At 42.9% G+C, this 27271-nt stretch overlaps 1 protein-coding gene across 1 annotated transcript in view; it reads left to right on the top strand.

The window, feature by feature from the left end:
* Positions 1 to 27271, top strand: part of NRXN3 (neurexin 3) — a 1900058-nt gene that overhangs the window by 1646759 nt on the left and 226028 nt on the right. Inside the window, exons 16-18 of the mRNA XM_084841335.1 lie at positions 11817 to 11903; positions 21049 to 21105; positions 22931 to 23238. Of these exons, the coding sequence (XP_084697461.1) occupies positions 11817 to 11903; positions 21049 to 21105; positions 22931 to 23238 (452 nt within the window). The remainder of the gene's footprint in view (positions 1 to 11816; positions 11904 to 21048; positions 21106 to 22930; positions 23239 to 27271) is intronic.

The following is a 27271-nucleotide window of genomic DNA, read 5'->3' as shown; positions in this document are numbered from 1 at the left end:
GGAACGGTGAGCAGGGGAAGGAGCTGGGGGGGGCACCTGGAGAACCCAGAAGGGGGTGGGTTTGCGCATCCCTACTTCCCATGATGTTCTGGAGGGTCCCTTAAACCTCCAAGCCATCGGAGGGCATAGAGAACTGCATGTAGAGAGGGAGAATTGGTGAAAATTGCCTCCTGCCCCATTCTGCCAGTGGAAATTACTAGGGATGGGTGGACTCATGGGTTGGGGTTCCATGCTGCTTGCTGGACCCCCGCTGCCTGCCTGCCCCTGTTCACTGCACTGCCCACTGAGTTGGGCAGTCTGCAAGCACCTAGCGAGTGGCATGCAGCCACCTGCTTCCTGGACAAGCTGCCATTTTGTGGAAAAACTGGCAGCTCCCCCTTGGTCGTAAATGTCCATTTGTACAAATGGCAGCTGTAAAGCAGCCATTTACGCAAGATTACAGATGTAAATGGCCCATTTGCACCTGTAATCTTGCAGAAATGACCCCTTTATGGCTGTAGATGGACTTCTATAAACAAGGCTGAGCTGCAAAATGGTGGCTCAGTGAGGAAATGGGTATCTGCACACTTGCCTGGCTTGGTGTGTGCTGAGCTGGGCAAGCAGAGCGATTTGAGGATTGGCACATGGGGGGGGGCGAGGTGGTAATTTCTTGCTGGGCTTTGAGCCCCAGCCAGATGCTTGTGACATCCCTGAAATGACCTGCTGGATCAGTTCCACTGGCAAGACCCTTTATAGAAGGCAAGGTCTGGATGAAGCGTGTAGAACTCCCATGTTATTGCCTCCCAGCAACTGGTATCCAGAGGCATACTGTCTCTGGACATAGAGGTTTCAATGAGCCATCAAGGCTAAAAGCTGTTCACACACATTTCCTTCATGAATTAGTCAAATCCCCCTTTTGTTGTTGTTGTTCAGTCATGTCCGACTCTTTGTGACCCCATGGACCATAGCATGCCAGGCCTTCCTGTCCTCCGCCCTCTCCCGGAGTGTGCTCAAATTAAATCCCCCTTTAAAGCCATGTAAATGAATGGCCATCTCTGCCTACATACAACATACTCTTGCCCGCAGCTGTTGATTAGTCAGACTTCTCCTTTTAAACCAATGCTCTTCAGGCTTCAGCCACTGTAAGCATTACTTTTGTTTTCTTGGATGCCAAATTTCACTACCTCTCTTGTTAATTTAGGACAGATTATTTTTCTTTCTTCTACTGCATTCTTATTAGCAGCATCTTCAAGGACTTGACAACTTATCAGGTTGTATTAATAATATTCCACCAGGAAGCAAATGCTTTCTTTCTGCCTACTGCAATTTACTGGAACCTTTGAGCCACTCTGGTTTGCTTTTAACAGCAGTACATCACCATTACTGGTGTCTGGATCAAGATGCCACATTTGTCAGTGTCCAAATTGCTCTTTTATTTCTGTGGCTTGAGAACCCTTTTTGGTTTAGAAACTGGCCTAATGGAATAAAGTCTGTTTGGATGGAGGTTATTGTTTAATTTTAATTAAAAAAAAGAAAATAATAAGAATAAGAATGAAAACAAACTGTGAGTTGTGTAGGAGGAGAAAATTCTGATCCATTTGTGAAATGCTTAATGAGATAAATGAAGCAATACAACTGGTGAGAAGCCAAATATATGCTAAAAGTGAGGTAGACATGATAAAATGCAAGATAATAATAGTAATCATGACCATAATAATGATAATTTCCTGAAATAACATTCATTTTGATTACTGAGTGTAGAGAAGGGTGGCTTGTTCTCTGTGTTAAAAAAATGTTGTGTAATGGTAATAAAAAGAAAGTTGGAAATAAGGCAGGTAAATTCTGCAACCGCTATAGCTCATGCAACTTAAGTACATTTGTATATATTTACTAACGTTGCTTAATTCTACCTCTGTAAGGGGCTGAGGGGCTATCCAGGGCCGTGAATCACCACCTCCTGGTCACTAGAAGTCTTACTCAGCTTTGTACACTGGTCAAGCTGCTTTGGTTGTCAAATCTTCATCTGTGAAGAGACCTCCAAAACATGGTTTCTCTGAAAAGTTTCTCTGGAACATTTTAGGCAGTAGTTATTCTGCCCCAGAACTAGGCATGGATGGTCTTTCCAAATTGATGTCATTTCCTTACTTTAGCTGGATACAAAAGCATGAGCAGACAAAAATCTTGATTCAGCAGCTAAACCTGGCCATCGTAGTTATCATGTGTAATGAAAACTAGGGTTGGTTCCAGGATCTGCCTTCCATGAGAGGAACTTCCCCACTCCTGGAGGTCCCCCTGCCCAGTTGGGGGGGGTCTTCTACATGTCACCCCATTCAGCAGGTTCTCCTGACTCTCTCTGTAGCATTTTCAGGAGGCTGGAGGGGCTGCCATGGGAAGGAAAGGGCAGTTAATCCAGCATAAATCTGGATCCAGCCCTGCCCTGGTCTGTCTTTCTGTTGTCTCTTGTCTTGCCTCCTCACCCTGTCTTTTATTCCTTGTGGCACAAAATGTATTGTGTATATCTTGGTGAATCTATTTTCTATTGAGTTTGATACTGTTGTTTTTATTTTATTTTTATTTTGTTTTATTTTGTTTGTGCCAAGTCAGATATAAGATCTTAAGCCTTTGACATTTCGTTTGGTTAGCAGAGTGAAAGAACTGGTTCATAGACTTCTTTTCTGGGCAACATGTGCTTGTGCACCTAGTTTACTCAAGCAAGCAGTGCAATGTCAGGGAAGAGGGTTCCTTTGAGCCCGTGGCTCCTCCTCTGGTCACAGAAAAAGTGATTATTATTCTGTTGTTAAACCAGATGCAATAAGTCACAAAACCAACTGATTAATTTTCTGGTTTATAGAAGAGGATCTTTAATGTCCTACAAGTTCCTTCTTTTGATATTATACTGGTCTTGTGAGTAGACTATTCATATAAGCAGTTGCATTTTTATGTTGGCCAGGAAAGGCAGCATGAGAATGAGCTCAGGGTCATACGAATCACATGTGCAATAAACAAAATTATTTTTCATCAGGATGGCTTTGTATATTGAGTGCTGGCGGGGGGAGGGAGCACTGGTGATTGCATTGGACATCTACTTTTTGTGCTTCTGAAGTAACATTTAGAGGAATATCTATATCTGATGCCCATATGTAAGGCAGAGGTAGAACTACCTCCTTCAATTCAACTCGGTGTTGTTGTTGTTGTTGTTGTTAATTACATTGCTATAAGGCCCCATAGCTGAAGCTCTCTGAATGTTAATATCAAAATTCATAGAGACTGATGGGTCCAATCTATTCTTCCATTTCTAGATCTGGTGGAAGATGTTGTGATGTCTTACACCCAAATTCTAAATAATATTGCCTGAACATATCTCTCAGTGAAATCGATGGTTCTTATTTCCTCACAATGTGCTTTGTATCAAGATACAATGGATAAATGGATTATTTGAAGGGGCGGGTAATAGGCCACAAGTAGCAAAACTAAATTAAGGGATATATTATGTAATGAATGATGTGCTGTCTATGCAGTCTTTCCACTTACATGTGAAGATTCCATCTCGGTTTTACTTTATCGTATAGACACTCCATTTATGCCTGTTCTCTCTGCCAAGAATCAGATGTTGGCTCAGAAAATATAAATGACTGAATGTTCATTAGAGCTGGTGGTTGTTTCTTAAAGGTGTGCTTCAGGGGTCATCATATACTCTGAGGCTGCCAGCAGTGCCAGAGCTGTGAATTTGTTTCTCTTAAGAAGCCCAGCCTAACTATAAAGTAGTTTTATGAATTATGGTTGAATGGAATTTTTCTGTAGAAATGTTACTGCTCCCTGATGAAGTCTGTGTTATTTTCATCAAAGCTGCCTCATAAAAAATAATAATTTGGAACACAAAGCATACTTTAATGAATGAGATTTTTGCACTTGGTACTCTTTCTTTCTTCACTGAATATTTTATGTGTACAGCGATAATGAGAAACTTGTCCTTTAACTCACTCTTGTCCATGAAGTATGGAAATGTACACATTCTCATGCACATGTTCTTAAAGTATTCTGAATAATGGTTGAGATAAATGAATTTTTTTTAAAAAAGGAACATGAAAAGATGCTAATGTTGCAGTTTAAACATCTTTGAATTTTCAAATGTCCTTCGGGGTTCTTCCTAGTTTTTAAAGGTATGATATTTTGATGTATATTTTAACATTGAAAGATGCTTTCTGCAAAAACCAAAATAACAACAATAATAATAAAATAAAAATAAACATAAATTTAAAATCAAAAACTTTAAAGATGTGGTAGAGACTAGGAACACATTTCCTGGTTTGGAAGAAGGTCTAGGGTTTGCTTGAAACAGGTTCTTCAAGTTTACTTGTAGCGTTAGATGTCTTGCACAGGAGTATTGTACATGTTTCAGTGTAAGTAAAATGAATGAACATTAACAGGACTTTAAGTAAATGTGTTTGGGACTGGTCAACTAGATTCCCTTCTGTGCATGCCTAGCTGCTCCACTATCTTGTTCTTTACCGTGGCTTTCCAAAGTGTAGGTAATAGAGCCATAAACGCCAGTCCCTTAGAATTCATTAAGTCATTTTCCAATGCACAAACCATGAATGGGAGGGGACGTCTTCAGTCTGCAGATATCTTCAGATCCAGATTACTGTCTAGGGGCTACAAATCAGAAGGACCAAGATCCTCATTGGTGGGTGGGACATCCAGGAAGAAGTTGGGAAAGAACAGCAGGGTTGTATGAGATTTTTGTTTCATGTTGCAAATCACTCCGAAATGCCCTGATCAGAATCCTAACATGAATGGGAGCACATTTTCTCTGAAAATGTTCACAAATTCCAGAACTCGCCTTCATGTCCTCAAAATATATACTTGAAAAATGCACAACTTTCTCAAAACTGGCACATTTTAAATCACCCACACTTTAGTCTGTGGGAGAAATTTGCATAGTTTCGGACATTTGGGAAATGCTGGCCCAACTTTCATGTTTGACAGCTGTTTGTTCTGCACAATTTCCCCGTTCGCGCAAAATGAACAGCGCTCGCAAACATGAGTGCAAATTGAGGAGAGACAAGCAGTGAGCTGATGCATGGAGAATCTTGGCAAGCTCCTCCATCACTCCTTTGCCCATCCCTAAATATTCCCCTTTTGTTTTAATTTTTGAGCTGTGTACACTCCCTCTTACGCAACTGGAGAAAGCTATCAGGACCAGTCGCAGTGGACAGGTTTGAACTCTGGACCTCAGCCCCTGATGCCATTGCTCCTCTGCTGGTCTCGATGATTCTTAGGGGCCCAATTAGCTGTGCCAGATTTGTTTTTTGTGTTTTTTTTGGTCTCATTCTTCCCAGGGCCAGCCCAAGATGTGTTGCTTCCTGAGGTGAATATGGCACCTCCTCCTCATCCTTCATCGAGAAGCTGGCTAGAATGGCAATTGAAACTTACCTCAACAGTTGTGATGGGATAGTGCATTCCACCACCCCTGACAGAACTGGCACATTTAGGGGGCTCAGGACAGGCTGTGAGGGATAGACAGCTCTGTCCTCCAATGGAAGAGAACTGCCAGGGAGTTCAGGAGGATCATCGAAGAATTTTCCTCCAGCTTCTTCTGCCTGAGGCAATTGACTAATGGTAGGGCCAGCCCGGATCCTTCCTATCATGATTCCTTCCTGCTGCTTCCTATCCCTATACTAACTTCCCCTTCATATGAATTCCTTGTCTTACTAGGGGTGCGCAGAACCTGCCTGATGAATTCTGTTGCTAGTTCCACCACTCACCCTTATCAGCATTTATTTTATTTTATTTTATTTATTGTATTTTTATCCCGCTCCTCAGACAAAAAAGGCTCCTTCTTGCTCTGCATCCATTCCTCTGGAGTTCTTTCAGTTTGATTTTCTCATGACCCAAAGCCTCTAAAATCAAATACACTTTCTCAGTGGGCTGGCACAGGGGGTGGAGGGAGGTAAGGAAGCATCCTGCAGATATTAATGTTTTGTCATGATAGGTGAATGTTGCTATCATGTTTTGCCGAATATCTCATGTGCCTTGAATATCTGTGTGTGAGCCAGAACAGGAGCTTTGAGTTGTGCTTCTTCTCCAAGGGAGGAAGGGGAGGCCAGAGTCATGCTACCAGAAGCCATTGTGAAAAAATGGGCAGTGCTTTTCTTCTTCCTGCCCACCCAATTCTATAAATACAGATGGTTTTCATTGGGTTTACAGGGATACGTGAAACATCACTGAGAAATTTTGCTGACCTTGTATGAATCCTTTGAGCATCCCTCAGAATTCCTCAGATGTTTTTCTTGAAGACCCTTTGATGTTGCTTCAAATTCCTCTGTAGGCAAAATTCAGTGACCGCTCTTAAGGGCCCAGAAGCCACTTACAGGTGTGCAGCTACAGACCCTCCTCATCCTTCCAGCTCTTGCCTGTTCTTCTCATCATCCTCTCCTCATCATCCTGAGTCTCTTTGGTCCTACTACTTACTTCTAGGAATAGGAGAGAAAAATGTTTGGTTTGCATTTTAATGTGAACTTACCTAATTTTTCTCTTTCGACACGATACTGTGATACTGGTAAGTGAACCGAAATTCAGTTATCCTTCAAAATGGGCACTTCTCTGAATATGGCAGTGATGCTTTCCAGTGAAGAATGCATACAAAAATGCATGTCTTAGGGGGAGTGGGCACACAAAAGTGTGTATACAGTTCAAAAATATTAAGAAAATTGCTTGTGAAAAAGTGCATCTTGGGCAAAGTGGTGCATAGAATGCAGGAATTAGGAGAAATGCACACAAAAAGGCATATGGCTTTTCATGGAAACTTTTAAAAAATAAGTCTCAAAGTTTCAGATAAAATGAACTTCAGATTGGGGGAAAAAAACCAATGTTGGGGACAAGCTGAATTTAAGATTAGAAAAATGACCAACTCAGAGAAACCAAAACTGACAGATTGGTCTGTCTCTACCTCCTTCTCTTCCCACCCACATGGCCCATCTAACACAGTTTGCTTCAAATCACATTTCATCCTCTTCATCATAGAATCATACAATCATAGGGTTGGAAGGGGCCTACAAGGCCATCGAGTCCAACTCCCTGCTCACTGCAGGAAGCCTGATTCCCAGGAAGCCTCCCATCCAAGTACTAACCAGGGCTGACCCTGTTTAGCTTCTGAGATCAGACAAGATCGGGTGCATCCAGCCCTTTGCTGCACCTACCACTTTGATCCATATACCTTTGCTTACCTCCTCTTGCTGGAAGGGACTACCCTGGATGTGACAGTATATTGTCACCATTTGAGAATTGCATTCTTTATCTCTTTACTGTTCTTTGAAAGAAGGATGCTGGAAAAAGATCAACAAGTCTTCTAACTATCCATGGCTTTTCTCACATTTTTTTTCTTATTCTTTCTCACTTCTTTAATTCCTTGGGAAAGATGATATATCTGAAGCTGCCTTACTCTATTTCAGACCACTGTTTCAGCTAGCCCGGTTCTGTCCAGTCATACTGGCAACAGGTCTCCAAGGTCTCAGGCTGTCATGGGTCTTTTCAAGCCTTGTCTTCTGAGGTCTTTAACTGGAGATGCCAAGGATTTAACTTGAGAAAGTCTGCATGTAAACCAGGTCCTGTACCACAGCCACTGAGCTTTCACTCCCCTCTGTTCTGCAGCTATTGAGTTCCCATTAAGGTCCGTGAGAGTTTTGCCCAATAAAACAGGTAGGCAACTGGTGGCCTCCTAGATGTTTTGGCCTACAACTCCCATAATCCCTCACCATCAGCTATGCTGGCTAGGGATGATGGAAGTTGTAAGCCAAAACGCCCTTGAAGACCTGGTTCACTATTTATATTTGGTCAAATCACAAATATTACTGAAGACTTAATCTCATGAAGAGCTAAGAACAGTTGATTCTCTTTGGTACCATATTTTCCACAATTTCTGTATGGACATCTGCATTCTCTATGCATGCATATTTTTAGTGCATGTTATATTTCTGCCCATGTAAGCTGGTGTATGCAGGTTCAGACTTGGAATTTATTCCTCCTCCTTGTGTCTTTCTTCCAGTCCTTGTGCTGAATAGGCCTCGAGTCATCTGTAACATACATATAAAAAAAAGGGAATGACTTTGGGGTATCCATCCTCCAACCACTTATTCCAGGATTGTCCTGTGGAATGGTCAGTGGAGGGATTTCAGAGTGAAGTGGATTGAGAAACTGCATTCTTGAACTTTTTTTTATTATTAGAATTCAAATTATTCCAGTTTGCTGGTTACATCCTTTCAGGTAACTGTACACCATAGGCAACGTCCTATATTACGAATGTGCTATAGTGTCAACCAGTGTCAACATGATTGTCAGAGCATACTTCCACAGTTTGACATTGCCTTTTGAGTCTTAAGGCACAATCCTATGCATGTTTGCACAGAAAAAGTTCCTATAACTCCCAGCATTCCCCAGCCAGCATGGCTGGCTGGGGAATGCTGGGAATTGTCAGATTTTTTTCTGTCTAAAGATGTACAGGATTGTCCCCTTGATGGCAGAAACTCTAGGGCAGGGCTGGGTTGACACTGAGCCTGAAGTACAAGTACAGCAGAGAGTACAGCGATGTACATCTGCAGTGCTTAATTAACTATTTCTTCAAAGAGACTGATATTTGTAACAGCCATGGATAGAATGGCACACACCTGTGAACAAGCTTTTCCAATACAGCAAGAGCCTGATCAGGGAAGACTTATTTTTTTTGAACTGGCTCAGCCATCTCCCTGCAGCCAGCCGGCAGCAGTTTTCACAGCTCACTGCCCTTGATCCCTGCCCTTTGCTCCAACCCCACCACATAGCGTTCACTTTTTAAATGTCCCAGCAGGAGATGTTTTAAGCTGAATCTGCCAGACTGCAGCCCTGCTTCATGTCTGAATGTAAAGAAACAGGCCTGATGTCCAAATACAAAATGACTGCTGAGGCTGCTTAAGCTCAAAATCAAATATGAATTGCTGCCAGACAAAGTTCTGTCAGCCTGTCAGCATAAGACTGCCGTTCTGTGCGGAGGCATTCCACGAGCAGAACAGCCAGGCTTCAAGGGCTGAGCTGAACCTGGGAAATGGGATTGCAAAGGCAGTCCCTTGCATCCCAAGGCCTGGGCCAGCCCTATCGTTAGGCAGAGTGAGGTAACCGCCTCAGGCGGCAGCTGCTGCTAAGACACAGCAGTGGTAGCCCCCCAGACATTCTCTTAGGAGGACAAAGCTGTGTGTGCCTCACAGCCTGTTCTGCATCCTCTAAACTAGCCTGCTTCCCTCAGGTGCAATGGAGGACTCTATCCTGTTACCAGTGTTGAAGTAAGGTTCAAGTGCCAGTTCAGTCGGTTTCGGTACCCGGAATGGAAAGGGGCGCCATCTTGTCCTTTGTCTCAGGCAGCAAAATGCCTTGGGCTGGCCCTTTTCAGTCTTAAGACAGACAACACATGCTGGTTTGTTGTGGTGGCTGCGAGGACAAATGGAAAGAACTCTATTGTGTAACCAGCACAGACTGCATTTGTTATTGGATGGGCTAAAAATATAATAAATGAATAACATAACATTTAGAAGAGAAGAAGGGAAATGATTCAGCATCTTTTTGGTGAAAGTGCTTTCAGTCCTGCTTGGATGTCCTCAGAAGAGAAATGTCCTACATTCCTTTCTGCTTCTGGTCTGTGCTTCATCATTGCTTCTACTGTAACATCTGCCTATGCTTTCATCCGAATATCAACCCATGAAAGAAGGCAGGCAGAAGCTGGACTTCCAGACCCCTCCTCTCCCCAGTCCCCCCAAATGTTTCCGCAATGGTCAGGGGACTCTGCTGACTGGGGTGGACTATGCCGTGGGGCGGGGGGGGGGCAGGGGAGAGTTTGCCTAAAATGAGGCAGAGACATCTTCTGTTCCACTGCAATATCTACGCTCTCCACCATCACTTTATTGTGACAAGAGCATTCACATTAAAGGAAACCTGGCACATCTGAGGAAGAGAGAGAAAGGCCTGGTCTAGACATGCAGCAGAATATGGTAGGAATGAGGCAGTGGGGTCCTGAGGTAGCCAAATGGATTGCAGCACTTCAAATGGCAACCAAGAGTCACATTTTGAAATGGTTCCCCATGTAAACATCTCCCCACAGCTGGAAAACTACTTGCAGGACAAGGGAGTGGGTAGGGGTAGAAACTTTTTCTTTGATGGTTCTGGGTTAGTATGTTTTGCCTGTAGGCAAGGTTTGTTTATTTTTACACAGGGGAGCATTCAAACATACCATCCCTTACCTGCAGCCCGAAGTAAAACAGCCAAAACTACCCCTAATCTGAGACTCAAGAAAACAGAGGCAGATCAGGAGAAAGTATGGGATGGAGACTAAATATATCCCTGGTGACCCCACCCATAGGAAAGCAAGCCTTCTCCCATCAGAATAGCACTCCCACCCTGCATTAGATTTCTTGGTCATTGTATGTATGTATGTATGTATGTATGTATTTGTATTTATTTATTTCATTTCTATACTGCCCAGTAGCTGAAGCTCTTGGTAGAGTGTGACAGAATGCTGGGAACTAGATCTGTATAGATAGAACAGCCCTAGGTTAATCATAGCCTTCTTCAGGCATTTGCCATGAATGTGAGAGGGCAGTGAGGCCGTGTGCTGAAGCCACACCCCAAAGTTCCCTGTTCCCACTGGAGACCACCGTGCGTTAAGTATGAAGGTCTGAAGGGAGATCCGCTAGGCCAAACTACACATTACGCTAATTGCATAGTGTGTAGCTGAGTCTGATAGTTCCATTTACTCTGGTGTAACTGCATGTGTAACTGCTCATGGTCCCAATTTGGATCAGGACCAGCACATTCTGGAAGGGGAGGATTAAGCTCCCCCACATTTTCCCCAAAGGGGGGAAAAGGGGAGAATCTCAACTCCAATGGAGGTTTCACTCGCTTTTTTTAAGACCCACCTCATGATATTGTGAACTTTGGGGGAAAATCAGAGAGGGGGGTTAATCCTCCCCTTCTAGACCACACTGGTCCTGAACTGAACTGAGACCACACGTAGTTGGAAAGGTTCCTCCTGTGCAAGCACCGGGTCATTACTGACCCCTAGAGGGACGCTGCTTTCACTGGCGTTTTCATGGCAGACTATAGCGGGGTGGTTTTCCATTGCCTTCCCCAGTCGTGACTACCTTTCCCCCAGCAAGCTGGGTACTCATTTTACCAACCTTGGAAGGATGGAAGGCTGAGTCGACCTCAGCCGGCTACCTGAGACCTGGCTTCCGCTGGGATCGAACTCAGGTCGTGGGGAGAGTTTCAGTTGCAATACTGCCGCCTACCACTCTGCTACACGAGACTAAATAAAACTATTGGGCTCAGCTACACGATTAGAAGAATGTGTGTTCAGTGTGTTCTGGTGAACATGCTTAGAATCCTCCCCACAATTTGGAACCCTGATAATCCCAGGTTCTGAATTGTGGGGAGGCCAGTTCTAAGCATGTGGAGGAGTGGAAGGGGTAGGGCCAGTGTGCAGCCCCATGACTCCTACACACTTTGTTCCCTTACACAACTGTACACCTCTCTGAATTGGGCTTTTTTGTCACAGTTGCCCATCAGTGGCAAACATACCAGGAATGTGAAAGGGACCATCTTTGTCTTACGGTTTTAAGCCCCTGACCTTCTAGAATCCAGGAAATGGAAGGTTAACTGTTCTCTACCACACTAAAGGAAGACTAAATATACATCTTCACAATTATGCATGTTTTAATATCTTCATAAATAAAAGCAAAGTAACAAACCTAGGATGTTTTTTTAACAATTTCATTGACTTTTCAGATTGTTTTTAAGCTGTTTTTTAAACTTTAAAGGCAACACTGATACTGCGTTCCAATTGGTAAAACAGAAAATCCCCTTCAAATATAACCGGCCTGTAGAGGAATGGCTGCAGGAAAAAGGTAACAGTTGTTAAAACTTTCATTTTAAATCCATTTGATTCTAAACCCTCATTTTTAAAGCCTGCAAATAAATGTTTCTTAAATTAGAATCGCCTGCTGCATAAATGACTCTTTTAATTTTCATTATAATTTGTGTCAACTTCCACCTGCCATATGTTGATAAATCATGCTATAATACATTGCTTTTAAAATGAAGTTAAAGGGACAAAATTCTAAGCTTGCTATCGCAAAACAACAAAGAAGCAAAAATTAAGAAGCCACTTTAAACAAACAAACAAAAAGCAACAACATGTATTATGGCAATTTAACCACTGCATGAACATTTTTTAAAATAAATATTTAAACTATATCTATATCTTTAGCATCAAAGTTGTCTTAAAAGTTGTTTGGAAACTGACTTGTTCAAGCACTTCTTTTCCGATTCTGTTTTCCCATCCTGTACAATTTCATAGCTGTGACTGTCCTATCACATTAATGCAGCTAATCTGTTTTGGTTGGGTTTTCCTCCCATCCCTTAAAGCTTGGGGAACAATATTTTAAATATTTGCATAAACTACGATAGAGAAGAAGGTGAAAGTGGTGGGTTTTATGTTCAATGCGAGTGTTTTTCAAGCTACAACATTCACCCTGTTACAGGGAGCACTTTTCATGTGCTGTAGGGAAATTGGGCATATGGAAAACTGCTTGCTTCTCACAAACTTCTATGGAATTCTACTGCTCATGGGTAATCAAGGAAACTCATATAGATTAGCAGAATAAAACACGTAGGTACATTTCTGCAGCGCAGGTTGTGCATGCATATATGGGTCAATGCAGTGAAGATAGCCAGTCTTGATTCCCAGACTAGCTGTTCCCATCTTTGGCTGCATTCCTATTCACGCTTACCTGGGAGTAAGGCTCATTGAATCCAGTGGGACCTAGTTCTGAGTAGGCATGTATACGTTTCAGCTGTTACCACAGATCTACATCTAAATGCAAATGGGAATCCACTTCAAAGAAACATGCACGTTTGTTCAGCACCAGGCCACTTCTGGACTGAAGGCATTATAGGTTGATGATGCAGGTCAAACCATGTTTGCCCTTTTACACTAAGGAAGTGATTTGTAGCCTTCAGCAGCCAATGCAAATAAGCGCACAGATAAATTCCTATGATTTAACAAGACTTCTGCGTGTGCTTAAGTGCTTTCGAACAGGAGAAGATTGGGAAAGTTCGGCCTTACAGGGGCGTGTTACAAAGCTTATTGAAATTAATGAAGAACTTATACTGGGAGTCATGTCAAAATGTGTAGCCATTCTGCTTTATTTCAAATCAAATTTCAGCTTCCCCTGTTCAGGGAAAAAATAGGGTAACTATTGACATCAAATCCAGAGTTGTTGTTTTTTAAAGTACCAGTCTTCACAGATTTCCCCAAAGGAACAGACACACACACGTACATATATATACCGCAGGCATACTGAGTAAACATCTTGTTTACTTTCTCATTGTTGAGTAGGGATGGATGGATTCCCTACCTTCCGGTCCACAGGAGTGTCCGCAGGAGGGAGGATCTGTTCCTCTCCCCACCCCCCCGGAATCCTCCGGAGTGGCTCCACATCCGGAGGCTTTCACAGAGCTGCACTCTGGCTCCGTAGCATTTGTGATATGGTAACAGCAACCACCATTACTGTATTCCTGGGAGAAATACAGCCACAAATGGCGTAGTGGGCCCCACTTGCGCCTGTAAAGCGCTGTTTTTTATGGCCTCAAGTGGAGTCCAATTCTCCATTTGCGTCTGTGTTTAGCCTATTGCGGGGAAAAACACAGACACAAATGGCATACTGGACGCCATTTGCAGCTGTATTTCTCCCAGGAATACGGTAATGGCAGCCACCATTACCGTATTACAAACGCTATGGAGCCGGAGTGCCAGTCCACGGAAAATCCTCCAGAGCTGGAGGTAAGTTAAGCCATTCCGCCACGGATTCTGGAGGCTGAATTCCAAAGAATCCGGTCTCATTTGAGTCGGCGGCAGAATTCTCCAACATCCCTATTGTTGAGCTGAGCCTATTCATAGTTGTAGCTGCCCAGAAAAACTGTGAGGGCTTAGGAGAACTTGGATAATTGCAGGAAGACAAATATGCTAAAAGTTGCTTTTTTGTTCTTAACTCTAATTTATTTTTGTGAGAGCCGAAGACAATAAATTCTGTTCAGGAAAGCTATTAGTAGAGTCATGTTGTCCATTAAACAATTTATCAAGGCAGAGATGAGGATGGATATGGAGGCCTCCACTAATTGGGGGAGGATGAATTGTATGAAGAAATTCAAAGTTACCCTAACTAAAAAATAGTGACCCTATTTTTTTCCCTGAACAGGAGAAGCCTAAATTTGATTTAAAAGAATGGCGACAAATCACAGCCACTTCTGTCATGAACCCACTAGGTGATCCTCGTGAAGTCTCTCAGCCTCTCTCTCCATTCTGAAATATGGATATAATCAAGGCCAGCACCAGCCTTGAGGGAGCCCCTCAGAGTCGCTGGAGCTTTCTCATGTTTGGTGTCCTCTCCCCCCCCCACCGCCCCCAGTCCCAGCCCAGGCATTCAGGGTGGCAAATGCTGGTTCCTTGGAAGCTGCCAACCATTGAAAATTTCCCACAGTACCCCAGAGTAATGCTGCATCAGGTACTTCAGGGCATTTTATGGAATTTAAAATGGCAGGTGGCTTCCCAAACCTGGCCACTGCTGCCAGATAAGCCCACACTAGGGGAACCAGTGGGCAGGAGGGCCAAAACCATGTAGGTGGCGGTGAGCCCTGGAAAGTTGCTTAGGTGCCAGCTGCAGATGCCAACTATGAGTTTGTAATAATAGTGATCTACATTATAGGATTGTAAAGATGTGAAGTGCTTTGAACCCTAAAGCAGGGCCACATAACTTGTTCCCCACCAAGTCCAATCCATCTCACGACCCAAGTATTTGACACCCCTCCCCATGGGGTCCCCCCACTCCTGCTTCAGGCAGGTTTGAGGAGGTTTGTCAAGCTCCTGGTTGGTTTTCATGTATGGCTGGTGGAATGCATTGGGCTGGGGGTGGGGGGGAGTCACTAGATGTGCAGGCCTGCCCAAAAGCATGATGTAAGGCCACATATTATGACTAAAACATTATCAGTAATTGCTAATGGAGACTTCACAATCTTGCCTGAGTTTGTGAAAATGGATTTTTAAAAGATAAACCTTTGTAAACTTAAAAAGTGAATAATTTTGTTTTGCTAATCTCAAATACATAAAGTCCCTTTAACACTAATGACAACGATAGACTTGCTTGTGTTTAAAACGGTGCATGCCTGATGCTGTGATGAAGCTCATGTGCTTGAGAAACCCACCCTTGTTTTGTACATTCTTCCCCTCTCTGTAGTTTCACTTTTGAGTTCGGTCTCTTATTCCATTGCTTCCCCAAGCCTGAGATTAGCATGCCAAAGCATTTTTTATGTTTGCCACCTTGGAATTTTGAAATGGATGGTTTTTTGCCATTTGTGTGGGTGATGATGAGGATGCTTTGTTAAAAGACAATCACACGAGAGCTGTGGGGGCTAAAGAAAACAGCAGTTTCAGAGATCTCAAACCCTTCTAGGAAGCATGGGACAAGCTGCTATTGATACATGCTGTCTGCTCAAAAGACAATCTGTTGTAAGCATTTTGTACAATTTAGCCATATCAAGCACATGTGATGGGATATACAGTGATCTTCTATAAGATGAAGCTAAACATTGGGGTTTTTTTTTTAAAAAAATGTGGCTACTAGTGTACTGGGAACCAGCAGGGAGGGAAAGACATCCATGGAGTAGCCTGTCATTTATTCACTCACCCACCCTTGCCAGCCCATCCAATCATTCATTCATTTCCTAATGCATCAAGAAAGCCTTATGTCAGAAGACCTCATAAAGATGATGAGTGAAAGAGTAGATAGCTATCAAAATGGAACATGATAAATTGATGGACGCCTAGACGGATGGATCGATCTGTCAAAGAGACAGCACACAGAGTAGCTATCTGCCAGATATAATGGACCTACAATGGAATAATTTACAATTAACACAAAGGATGCCATCCAGAGAAAGTTAGGTGTCCTTGAATCCCAGTTCAATCAGTGGCACTTAAGTGTATAATTAAGTACTTAAGTGCCTTTGATTTCAAAGAGGCAGAAGTGCAGTTGGAGTGGGGGGAATTAAAAGAACTTTCGGAAGGAATATCAAAGCTATTCTCCATTGGGGGGCGGGGGAGATACAAAGAGAAGAACAATATGTTTAAAAATATGCCATTAAAGTGGATTACTGTTGTAATCTTTAATCCCATAGTAAGGTCAGTTAACCCATTAATACTACAATCTTATGCATACTTACGTGGGAGTAAATCCCATTCAATATTGTGTCATGTACTTCTAAGTAAACATGCATAAGATTGTGCCCTGTTAATCAGTCAAATTCACTGATTCTACTCATATGAATAAGAAAAGTGGGGAGGAATAAACCAGTGGAGGCTGGTGGCTCCAATGTCAGAGGGGCAATGAATCCAGTCCAGAGGTTCACTGTTCCACTGACATTGGCGCAACCAGCCTCCCCTGGAATAAGCCTAGTTCTCCTGTATGTTTGGCAATATCTGTGTTTGTGACTGCAACTTAGCTGGTAAATAGAAGTGAAATTAGAATGTATTTGGAACTACGAATTACACTCAGGAACAAGCCAGGGCATGTGTTTGTGTAAGAGGGAAAATGCTCCTGCGGGTTATAATTATACACACAAACACACACACACACCAGAAACAGTGCTGGCCCTGCTACTCAGTATTGTTATATTGTGGGATTGAGGGAAGGAGATTATGCGCCTCCACTGTAAGGTGTATTGGAAACTAGGAAAAGGAAATCAGCACCAGTACCCCAATTTGAACGTAACAACAGCCATGCGGGATCAGACCAAGCATCCATCTAGTCCAGCATTCTGTTCACACAGTGGCCAACCAGCTGCCCACAGGAAACCCACAAGCAGGATATGAATGCAGCAGCACCCTCCTGCCCATGTTCCCCAGCAACTGGTGTACATAGGCATACTGCCTCTGAGAGGTAACGTATAACCATCAGGACTAGTAGCCACAGACAGCCATCTCCTCCAGGAATGTGTTTAACCCCCTTTGAAAACCATCCAAATTTGAGGCCATCGCTATGTCTTGCAAAGCGAGACTTGGCCACTGCAGTCCATACACTCCTGCACAGACACACTTCCCCTTTCACGTTTTCCCTTTCTCTGCAGAATAGGAACTGTTAAAATGCAATAGATGGGGATGCACACTCTGTAGGTACTTGCTGATGCTGCTACTGCCTCCTTTTCTATGAGTCGGCCCAGGTCAAGTAGCAGTGAAGTGATTTGGGGAGCAGCAAAGTGCCCAGCCAAATGCTGCCCAGGGTCCCCTACAGTGCCAGCAACACCCAACACACCTAGAGTAAACAGAACACCTGAGTTTGCACTATGGGAGAGATCATATAGAACGTCCTTGGTATCAACCTACTGTGTTTTCTTCTTCAGCCTGAAAGAACAGGGTGAATGATAAAATAATATGTATGTATGTATGTATGTATGTATGCGTATATGTGTTGGGAAGAAGAAGTATACCTGTGACTTACAAGGAAATAGGTTAGACCATGCATCAGTTTTTGGTAGCTGCCCTGGAATCAAAGACCATACACCTGTACCGTTCATCAGCTGCTACTATTCCCCATTTGCCAGTTTTAGATAGAAAGCTGCTTATCCAGAATAAAGGCTTGTTGTAGGCTTAAGTCCAAAATCCAGCTGAGCATTACAAACCAGATTAATGCATTCACTAACGCAGTGGGTGTTGTGATGAGCAGGATTTTTTTAGATATGCCCTGACATTTTGTCAATAGGAAAACCAGATTATACAGACATTTGTGGATTCTAAACCAGATCCAAACTATTAAAGAATTAAACTTCATCGCTGAACCTAATAAAACATTTGCAAGCAGCCCTTCGCTTGCCTGTTCTGTGAGCTATGTCAAGCACCACAATCCAGACAAGGAGAGAGACCCACGATCCACATGCTTTGAGTGCATGTAACCACACAGATTAGCTTGCAAGCACCTGGATTGTAAAACTAAAATAAAGAGCGTCTTTGCAGGAGTAGCTGCTACAACAAGAAGCTTTACTTTGTAAGAATGAGATCTGCAAAATTAGGTGATAGAAGAGATAGAGGTCTGACATGACATATTTCAGCTATGCATGCTTCCGCTCTACATTTTTTTCTTTCTTTTTGCCCATTGTTTTCCACTTGACCATTCAAGCAGACAACACACAACAGTTTTGAGGAGCAGGTCTCCTTAGAGACATGTGATTGTCCTTTTAGCAAACACACACTTTTAACGTCAGTGCTGTGTTATAAAATGTAGCTGTACGGCGTGCTGCATGCTTTGTCTTCAGCTCCTGAACTAGAAGAACCCATTACTCAAGAGGAAAACATAATGTCCTTCACACTCCTGCCCCTGAATTGGGTCATCTTCCTGAGGCAGTTGTATGTAGCATATTAGAACAGTAGACATGGTTACATGTCTAAGGAAAAACAAAAAGTTGGATGACCTCTCCCTCTGGTTTCATGTAGAAAGTAGTTCTTTCTCACAAATGTTAAGGCCTTCCTGCCAACTAAGGACCAAAGCAGACATTACTTTAAATGTGAGTCTAGCAGCTTCATCTTTTTTTTTTACTCTAGAGTAGGCACAGGGGCCCCAGGCCAGATCAGAGTACTAGCATGGGGAACAAGGGGGCTTGAAATCTGTATTAGGCCCCCTGCACCTATCCTAGGGTAAGAATGGAAAGACAACATAGCTGTTAGGCAAACATTTAAAGTAGAGTCTGATTTGGTCATAGATGGAATAGAAGGAATTCTTCAAGAAAAAGTGAGATCCATGATCTGCCCTTGACATATTCAGCTTTGTCTCCTCCCAGCTTTGCAAACAAAATTGCTCTTGCACCAGACCCTACATTCCAGAAGCAGCCCACTTCTAACACCATAGAGTAGCCATGTTCCATCTGGGACATGACATCTGAGAGGAACACTCCGCAAGTGTAGGTCCCCCCCCCAACAGTGCTATATATGAAACTTCATGTATCACAATTGTCACCTGTCAATCCCTCGAAGGACCATTGGATGGTGTACATGGGCTTTTTGCCTTCATCTTGTTAAAGGAACTGAAGGCCTGTAAATTGAATCTGGCAATACATGAGGTCTCAAACCAGACTTTAGTCTACTGTGGGGAGAAGAGTCAGAAAAGTTCTTGGAAAATTATGCATGCCCCTTGTCTAGTGTCATTCAGAAGTTATTAAGTGAGATCAGTGGAGGCTGGAGGCTCTGATTTAAGTGGGGCTGAGGATCCACTCTGGGTTTCAATCAGAACCAGTCAGACCTCTAAAGGAGCCATCTAAGGTGCTGAACCCAGTCCCCAAAACTTTAGAGTTCTGACTGGTTCTGACTGGAACCCAGAATGGATTCACAGCCCCACTGAAATAGGAGCCACCAGCCTCCACTGAATGAGATTATGTGTTTTGTTGATGGTACAAAATCAGCTCATGTGTTTTTAAGCCTATCTGGCAACCTGCTCATTTTGTTTTTGAACTCCAGAGGGAAGAATTGCAAAAAGCTCAATGGTGAGGGTGGTGAGAGGAAGGGAAGCACCAGGCCCTGCAATGTGTAAGGCCATCATTCTCTCCAGTTTTATCAGCATTCCCACCTAGAATTAGAAGGCATGAGGGAAGAGCTTGCACAGGCTGGCTGAGTGTCCTCAAGTTCTGCAGATTTGGGCTGCTTCATGGTTCTTTAGGCTTTGTCTTTGGGGAATTCCCAAAAGAGAGCTTATGTTTCTCAGCAATTTGAAGGTTCAAATGGTTTAAGACACTCAAGGCCAGCATCAGAGCCCCAGTAGGGGCCTCACTGACAAGAGCCCCCTGGAGTTGCTCCTCCTCTTCATCATGGCAACCTGCTTGTTCACCTGCCTCTCACTCTGTCCCAGACAATGGTGGTGGTGAGGGGAAGGAGCAGTAGATGCCACTGCCTACTTGCTTACTGGCTCTCTGCTCATCAAGCAAGCAAGTAAGTGGTAGCAATGATGAGAAAGAGAATGAGAAGCAATAGCAGCTGGAGACCATGGCTGTGAGAAGGTAGACTTACTGAGGGAAGAGGCTATTGAGGCTGTCTTGCCCAAGGACCCTCAAAAACCTGGAACCAAAAAACTGGAGACACTTGTGCACTTGAACCCACACTTTGACCTGAGTTCCATGGCAGTTCTAAGAACTGTCCAAGGAACTAAACTTTATCTTCATGAGAAAAGGCAAGTCCACCTAAAGGAGAGCCAGATAATGAAGTGTCTCCCCCAGCTGATGCCTGCAGCTCCATGAGAGTGATGTGGAATGGAGATAAACATCCATTTTTGAGGGGGTAGGAATAGAATGATCTGGTACTCCCAAAAGAGGGAGCCTGTGAATGGAATCATATGGCCCGTTTTTAATGAGAACCCATCATAGTTTTCCATGTGATAGCTGCAGCTATCATGTCATTACTTAAAAGAAATTGCTCTGAGTAGACCCGTGTTTGCCATTATCTCTACTATCTAATAATGGCTGATAAAAGAGATTACCGCTAGAGTATTATTTTTATATAAAATAATTGAGCCCTGCAAAAATGGCTGTTCTCTCATACATAGATACTTGCAATGTGCCATCACTAAAGCTACATGTAACAAAAGCACACAGTGAGGAAACTAGACAACAACCTGAGAGGAGAGAGGGAATAGTAGAGGAAACTTCATTGCTTTCCAAGGGGAGAATATCTCGATCCTTTCATTTTTTTTCCTTTAAATTTGTTAATTTTTTACATCTCTACACTAACCCATCTTGCTCTAGTCTAGATTTTAAAAAAATATATATATTGTAATGGTAGTGGTAGGGGGAAGCACTAGGGGAGATATGCAATCCACCTTCTTAAACTCTAGGCATTTCACATGCACATCTATTTTGCTTGGTTAGCTAGGGTCCTCCTTGAAGAATAGGAACTCCTTTCAGATACATTTCTTCTCTTGTCCCCATTCTCTTCCCCATGACCCATCCTGTCACCATTAGATGATGCAACACCGCATCACCACTTGACTTCGAGACCTGCCACGACGAGCAAAATTGGTGAGCTCCCCCTCCTAATCTGATCTACTTTAACCGCCAGCTATGAGGGAATGGACAGTGGGGTTTAGGCTCTGCCTTACTAGATGGAGGCATTTGGCACTTATCAGGGTAGACTAGAGAAAGAAAGTGGTGAGCGTACAGTGGAGAAGGGAGGGGGGCATGTGTGTGTAAATATGGGGAGAACTGGATTGAATGAACCAGTATGAATGAATTCTGCTTTCTGTTCTGAAATGTGGCAGTGAGGTTGTTTGCTCAACAGCAAATTGCATTTAGTACACCCTAAGAACTCATACTGACAAAGGATATAAAATTAATCTATGGCAAGTTCACATGTCAGGTTTATTATGTGAAAATTGTGGCTGTCATTTGATTAACAGAATGTGTGGAAATACTATTTCCATGGATCATATTTCTTCATCGTCCCTGACAATTTCCCACCAAAGGTGGAAGAAGAAAAAAACAGAAGCAAAATATCTATCAAATGTTTACATTGGCCCTTAAACAAATAGTGTGAACTCTCCCTCAGTGTGTATGTGGGAAAATAATTGGCAATTATTTGTGAGATCCATTCTGACTAGAAATGCATTATTCCTGTCTTCCTTTAAAAAGAGTTAGGAAACACACTTCTGAGATCTCAAGGAACTCAGTGGCCTTCCTGGACCTCATAGGTAGGTTTTAGCAACTGGCAGTCCTGGGCCAAATCTGACTTCCTGAGGTGTATCACTCCTCACCCTGAAGAGTGTGTGGAAGGAATGGTGGATGTGTACTGTAAGACTTGCTGGCAGTTCACTTTGGGGGTTTAGTGGGGCTCTGGCTCACAACCTCTGCCCCCTTCCCAAACTGGTCCTCCAGTAAAAGTAGTTGCTGACCAAGGCCTAGGCTGCATTGAGGTAGTAAAACTGTGTCTGAGAACTAGCACTTCAGACTGCAGGTGGGGACTCACATGTCAGGGAAAAGGCTGCTAGAACACTTCTCCCCCAAATTTAGTTTGTTTTGTTTTGTTTTGTTTTAATGTGGAGGGAATTGTTTTGTATTGAGGAACATTCGACCATGAGAACTTCCACCTGCGGTCTGAAGTGGGTATAGCCCAGATACAGTTTTACTGTGCAAACTAGGCTCAGCCTCATAGGATTTTTCGTGTGCACTAATTCAATATTGAAATATATATATTTCTCTTCCACAGCAAGGGTAATCCAAATACTGTTAGATATAGCTCATATCAAATTGAAATGTTATTTAAAATCATTTTTGTTCTCCAAATTATTAGCTGTAGCTCTTATGTTTCAAGAAGCCATACATACATTCATCTCTTAGCACAACACATCTGTGTTTTCATCTTTTGCCAAATCATAGGACAGGTATCAATATCTGCTCTGTCCATTCAAGGATCCAGGTTTTTTGCATTCAGGAGTAAGCAAAAAAAAAAAAACTAGAGAGGATTTGATGATGTGAATAGGAGTAAACTCTCCCAAGTTGCCAACTTGATACATGACCTGTAAAGAGTTGGATCTCAAATTTGGTGTGAGATCAAGGTTTGGATGAAAACTCTCCTGAACGTGCTTATGATTATGGGAACAAGACCCAGAAGATCTGGATCCATTGTTTTTTTGTTCAGGCTTATCATGACTTATAACACATTGAGACAGCTATTTATAGTACTGCATCCTTGCCATTCAAGTCACTACAATTGCCATCACCACCACCATCAGGAAACTTGCTCTGATCTTATTCTACAGTCCATGACAGCCATGACTCAGCATAAAAGGGGTTTAAAAAAGGAGAAATATTCCTGGCAATAATGTTGTTCACCCCCCCCTTCACCTAGGACGACAGTTAACGATCTTCAACACCCAGGCGCAAATAGCCATTGGAGGAAAAGACAGAGGGCGTCTCTTTCAAGGCCAGCTCTCCGGTCTCTATTACAATGGCTTGAAAGTATTGAACATGGCAGCAGAGAACAACCCCAACATCAAGATCAACGGAAGTGTCCGGTTGGTTGGAGAAGTGCCATCCATCTTGGGAACAGCACCCACGACTTCCATGCCACCAGAGATGTCTACCACGGTCATGGAGACCACCACTACTATGGCCACTACTACAACCCGAAAAAACCGTTCCACACCTACCATTCAGGTGAGTCTTTTGATATGTATGTAGCTGGTTTTCCCAAATACGTTTTCCAGACCAGTTCTTTTTCAGTTCTGTGTTTTTCTAACCTAAAGGTAAGATTCAGCACAGAATTTGACCTCTCCCGCATTTGGTGGGAGCGTTTGTGAATTATTGGATGTGTGCAATAACAAGACGAAGTTCTTCTGTGATGCTGTTGGAACTTTATGTTAGTAATGCTTGTACCAGCATGAAGAACAGAATTTGAACTTTATAATTTGATGACAGAAGCACCAGTATGGTAAATTCTGAAAACCCGGTGAGAATAATGTATCTTATCACTTCTTATGCATGTTTCTTCTTTGTTGGTAAAAAATTTGATAGAATGAATTGTGGTATTCAAGGTGACTTGTTCTTCAACCCAGGTTTTGACAACCTAATGTTAAGCTGGGAGTTGTCAGATAGCAGTTTTCAAATCCAATTGTCATTCGTTCAGATGCTTTTGAAATCTCTGGTGGTACATATTGTCATGGAAGCATGTATTTTTCTCTGACTACACCTTCATTAAGCTTTTTAAGGACTACACAAACCCATAATATATCTTTTCAATTCTAACATATGAATTTATTTATTTATAATCATTTATGTCCTCCTCTTCCCTCCCTTCCTTCCTAAGGAGATCAGAGTGGCATACACACACACAAAAAACCCCATAAAACAATATAAGAAGCAAACAAACAAAAAGTCACAGCAGCCAAAATATTTAAAGGGCTCAAAAGCCTGATGAAAAAGAAAAGTTTTAACTGCCCTCCTAAATCCAAACAGTGAAGGGGCCATACAGATCTCCCAATTGAGATGGTTTCAGAGAAGGCAGGCCACCACAAAAAAGGGCCTTCTCATGTGTTGTCACATTATATAAATACCTGAGTTACAATGAGAAGAGCCTCTGTCAAACATCTCAGTGCTTGGGCATAGTTATATGGAGGATGGTGGAACTTCAGGTAACTGATTCAAGGCCATTTAGGGTTTTATAGGTCACAAATAGCACTTTGAATTCTGCAGAGAAATAGGTAGCCAAAGCAGTTGACACAAAAAAGTGGGGAGTAACATGAGCCCTATATCCCACCCCCATAAGAAGCATGGTTGCAACATTTGGATCCAACTGAAGTTTCTGAATGGTCTTGAAAGATAGCCTGACAGAGCATACTACAATCATCAAGATGAAAGGTGACTAAGGCATGGATCACCATAGCCAAATCTGAAAGTTCCAGATGCAGGTGGCACACCAGTCTTCTTAATTGTACAAAGGTGGTGTGAGCCACAGCTGAAGCCTGAAAATCCAGGCCTAGTGCTGGGTCCAAGTCTATCCCCAAACCTCTTTGGGGTCTTTAGAAAGGGAGAAATAGAAGTGAGGACGCAAAACTCTGAATGACTCATCACAGTGGTTTCATGTTGATGTTAAATGTATGGGGGACAGAACTGAACCCTGAGGAACCCCACAAGCAACACCTTCTGGAAACATCCCTGCAGGAAGGGGCAGAACAGAGCCTCCAGTGCCCAACCCAGAAAGACATTCCAGAAAGATTCCATAGTCTATGGTGTCATGGAGAGCAAATATTAGACAGCAAAGATTCTGTCTAATTTTGGCAAAGGTCATCTACCAAGATGACAAAGATAATTTCACTCCCATGACCAGGCTGGAAGCCAGATTGAAATGGCCCTAGAACATCAGTTTCATCTAGAAATCCTGGAGTTGAGATGCTGCCACCTGACTCAACAGTTTGCCCAAAGAAGGAATGTCTGAGACTGATCACTAATGATCTAACATTGTTGGCTCCAGTGATGGATTTTTTAAAAGTGATATTACTGCCACCTTCCTGAGGCCCAATCGCATCTTGCCTCGCTGAAGAAAGGCATTCACCACAATAGTAGCATGGTTGGCCATTCCTTGTCTGGCATGTTTAATTAGGCAGGGTGGGCAAGGGTCTTGAGCGCAGGCAATAGGCCTCATACTGAGAACCCTATCCAAAATCAAATGTAATTGTAAGCAGCAACAGACTATGTTCTTGTCCAAGTCCAGGCTAAACATAATTATTGTTTGCTTGATCTGCTTTCTTTGTCTCTATTGGATACAAGGCATTTCATAGTGGCCTTCATATGTATGTAAGCCTTAAGCTTTGCGGTTTCTTGTACCAGTTCCATAAAATGTGCAGAATCATGCAATTCTAACTCTAGTAATATGGTTCATTTCGAATTAGGTAGCCTAATTGCATACTGCTTTCCCAAACCAAGTCATCAATAGCTTTTGTTTCCTTTTTTGTTTTATTCCCTTTTCATTTCCCCACAATTCTAATGAACCATTGCACAAACCTGTGTTCTTGTTCATGGACCTCTGTGCTCATGTCAGCCCTCCTCATGACTAGATTCTTCAACAAGGCAGGGCTGTGTCAAACCATAATGAAGGTCACCAAAGGCACTGAAAATGTGCCACCCAGCTGCCCTTAAATGCTCACCACCGCCACCCTTGCTTCCCTTGGTGGCTTGTCACAGCTCAAGCTCTTTTTCATACTAAAAGCTAGTGCTGTGCCAAAAATTTCTCCCACATTTTTTTCGACCATTCTCATCCACTGTGATAGAAAAGAAATTGCTTTCGAAAAGAAATTCAAAAGAGAAGAAATTTCGGAGAAATTCTCATGGGTTAGGTTTGGGGTTCTTGTGTTTACTTTACTCGTGAGGTGGCCATGGAGCTTAATTTACTTATGAGGTGGCCATGGATTATACAGAGATTCATTGTACAATAATCTGTGGCATCCTGTAGCCTCCTCCGTTTCCTGCACTTCAGTTACAGCCATCATGAGGAAGATATTGTGAGGCAATTCCTACCATGGGGCTTTTTCAGTTCAAAACATGCACGTGGCCTGGGAGGCTGCAGAGCAATGGAAAGGTGTGCAATAGAGAGAGAAAACACCCCCACAGCACCCTCGGCCACCTTGCAGTGATTAGGTAAGCTCAAAAGCCAAAAGAAATTAAAAAGTCTGCCTCAGAAAAGTGGAAATCTCAACACAGTTGATGCTGTTGCCGCTTGCAGGAGCAGTGCAATGAACCAAAAACCCTTAGAAAAAAAAGAAAGAAGCTGTACTACAACCCCTACCAATAGTGAACCCTACCTGTGAGAAGCTGTTGGAGAATTTATCCTCCCCTAGGAGAAATTCAGTGAAACTGTCCCCCCGGTTTCTCTGCCCACAAACAGGCTGGAGAATTTTGAGAAGCCATTTGTGCACAGCTCTACTAAAAAGCCAGGTGGCTGTGAATCAGTTCAAATCATTAGCTACAAATGATGGTGCATTATGTAAAGACCTCCTCCAGCAGCCACCCACATCTAGTTTGGATTGTGAATGTGAAATATTTGGAATCCCTCTTCTGTTGTCTTATTTGGAATGCTGTTCCCATGTGGTCTCAGAAATTAAAGGACCATGGGCCAGTTTTTGTTCTTCGATCATGATCTAATTGAACTCTGTAAAATGTTATTGAGCCCCTTCAGACAGAATTACATCGCTTTGGGTCAGTGTCACTCAAAGTATCACTTGAACCTATTTAGTGAAACAGTCCTCCCAGATATTTCGCAGAATGTTTTTGACCTAATCTACCTGGCAGCTTGCTAAGTCTATTGAGGCCATTATGTTCTTGGGGGGGGGGGGGGAGAAACAAACATCAGGGTGATTTAATAAAGGGTAGGCAGGTCTCTAAAAACAGGGTTAGAGCAATGATTTCCTGGATGCACCCACGGCACAACAAATGGTCTCATCTTGGCTGATATTAAAGCAATAACTCTTGACACTTCACTCTTCCCACTGAAAGGAAGATAAAAGTCAATATGCACCCCCGTTACAACTCACTGTTTCTCAAGAGCAGGTCAGTTTATTGCCGTCACAGTACAAGATGTTTTCGCCTTCCTTTCACTCGCTCTACAGAGTTGTTCAGCTCCATCTGCATAAGCTGTATTGTATGCAGTCTCAGCACCACCAAGAGGCATTTCTTGGGCAGCTGCTGGGAGCTAGGC

Source organism: Heloderma suspectum, chromosome 1 (assembly GCF_057233095.1).
Source record: "Heloderma suspectum isolate Gila_16-S chromosome 1, 16-S_ref, whole genome shotgun sequence".
Taxonomy (NCBI): Eukaryota; Metazoa; Chordata; class Lepidosauria; order Squamata; family Helodermatidae; genus Heloderma; species Heloderma suspectum.
Note: the sequence above shows the minus strand (reverse complement) of the source record. Positions and strands in the feature narration are given on the sequence as shown.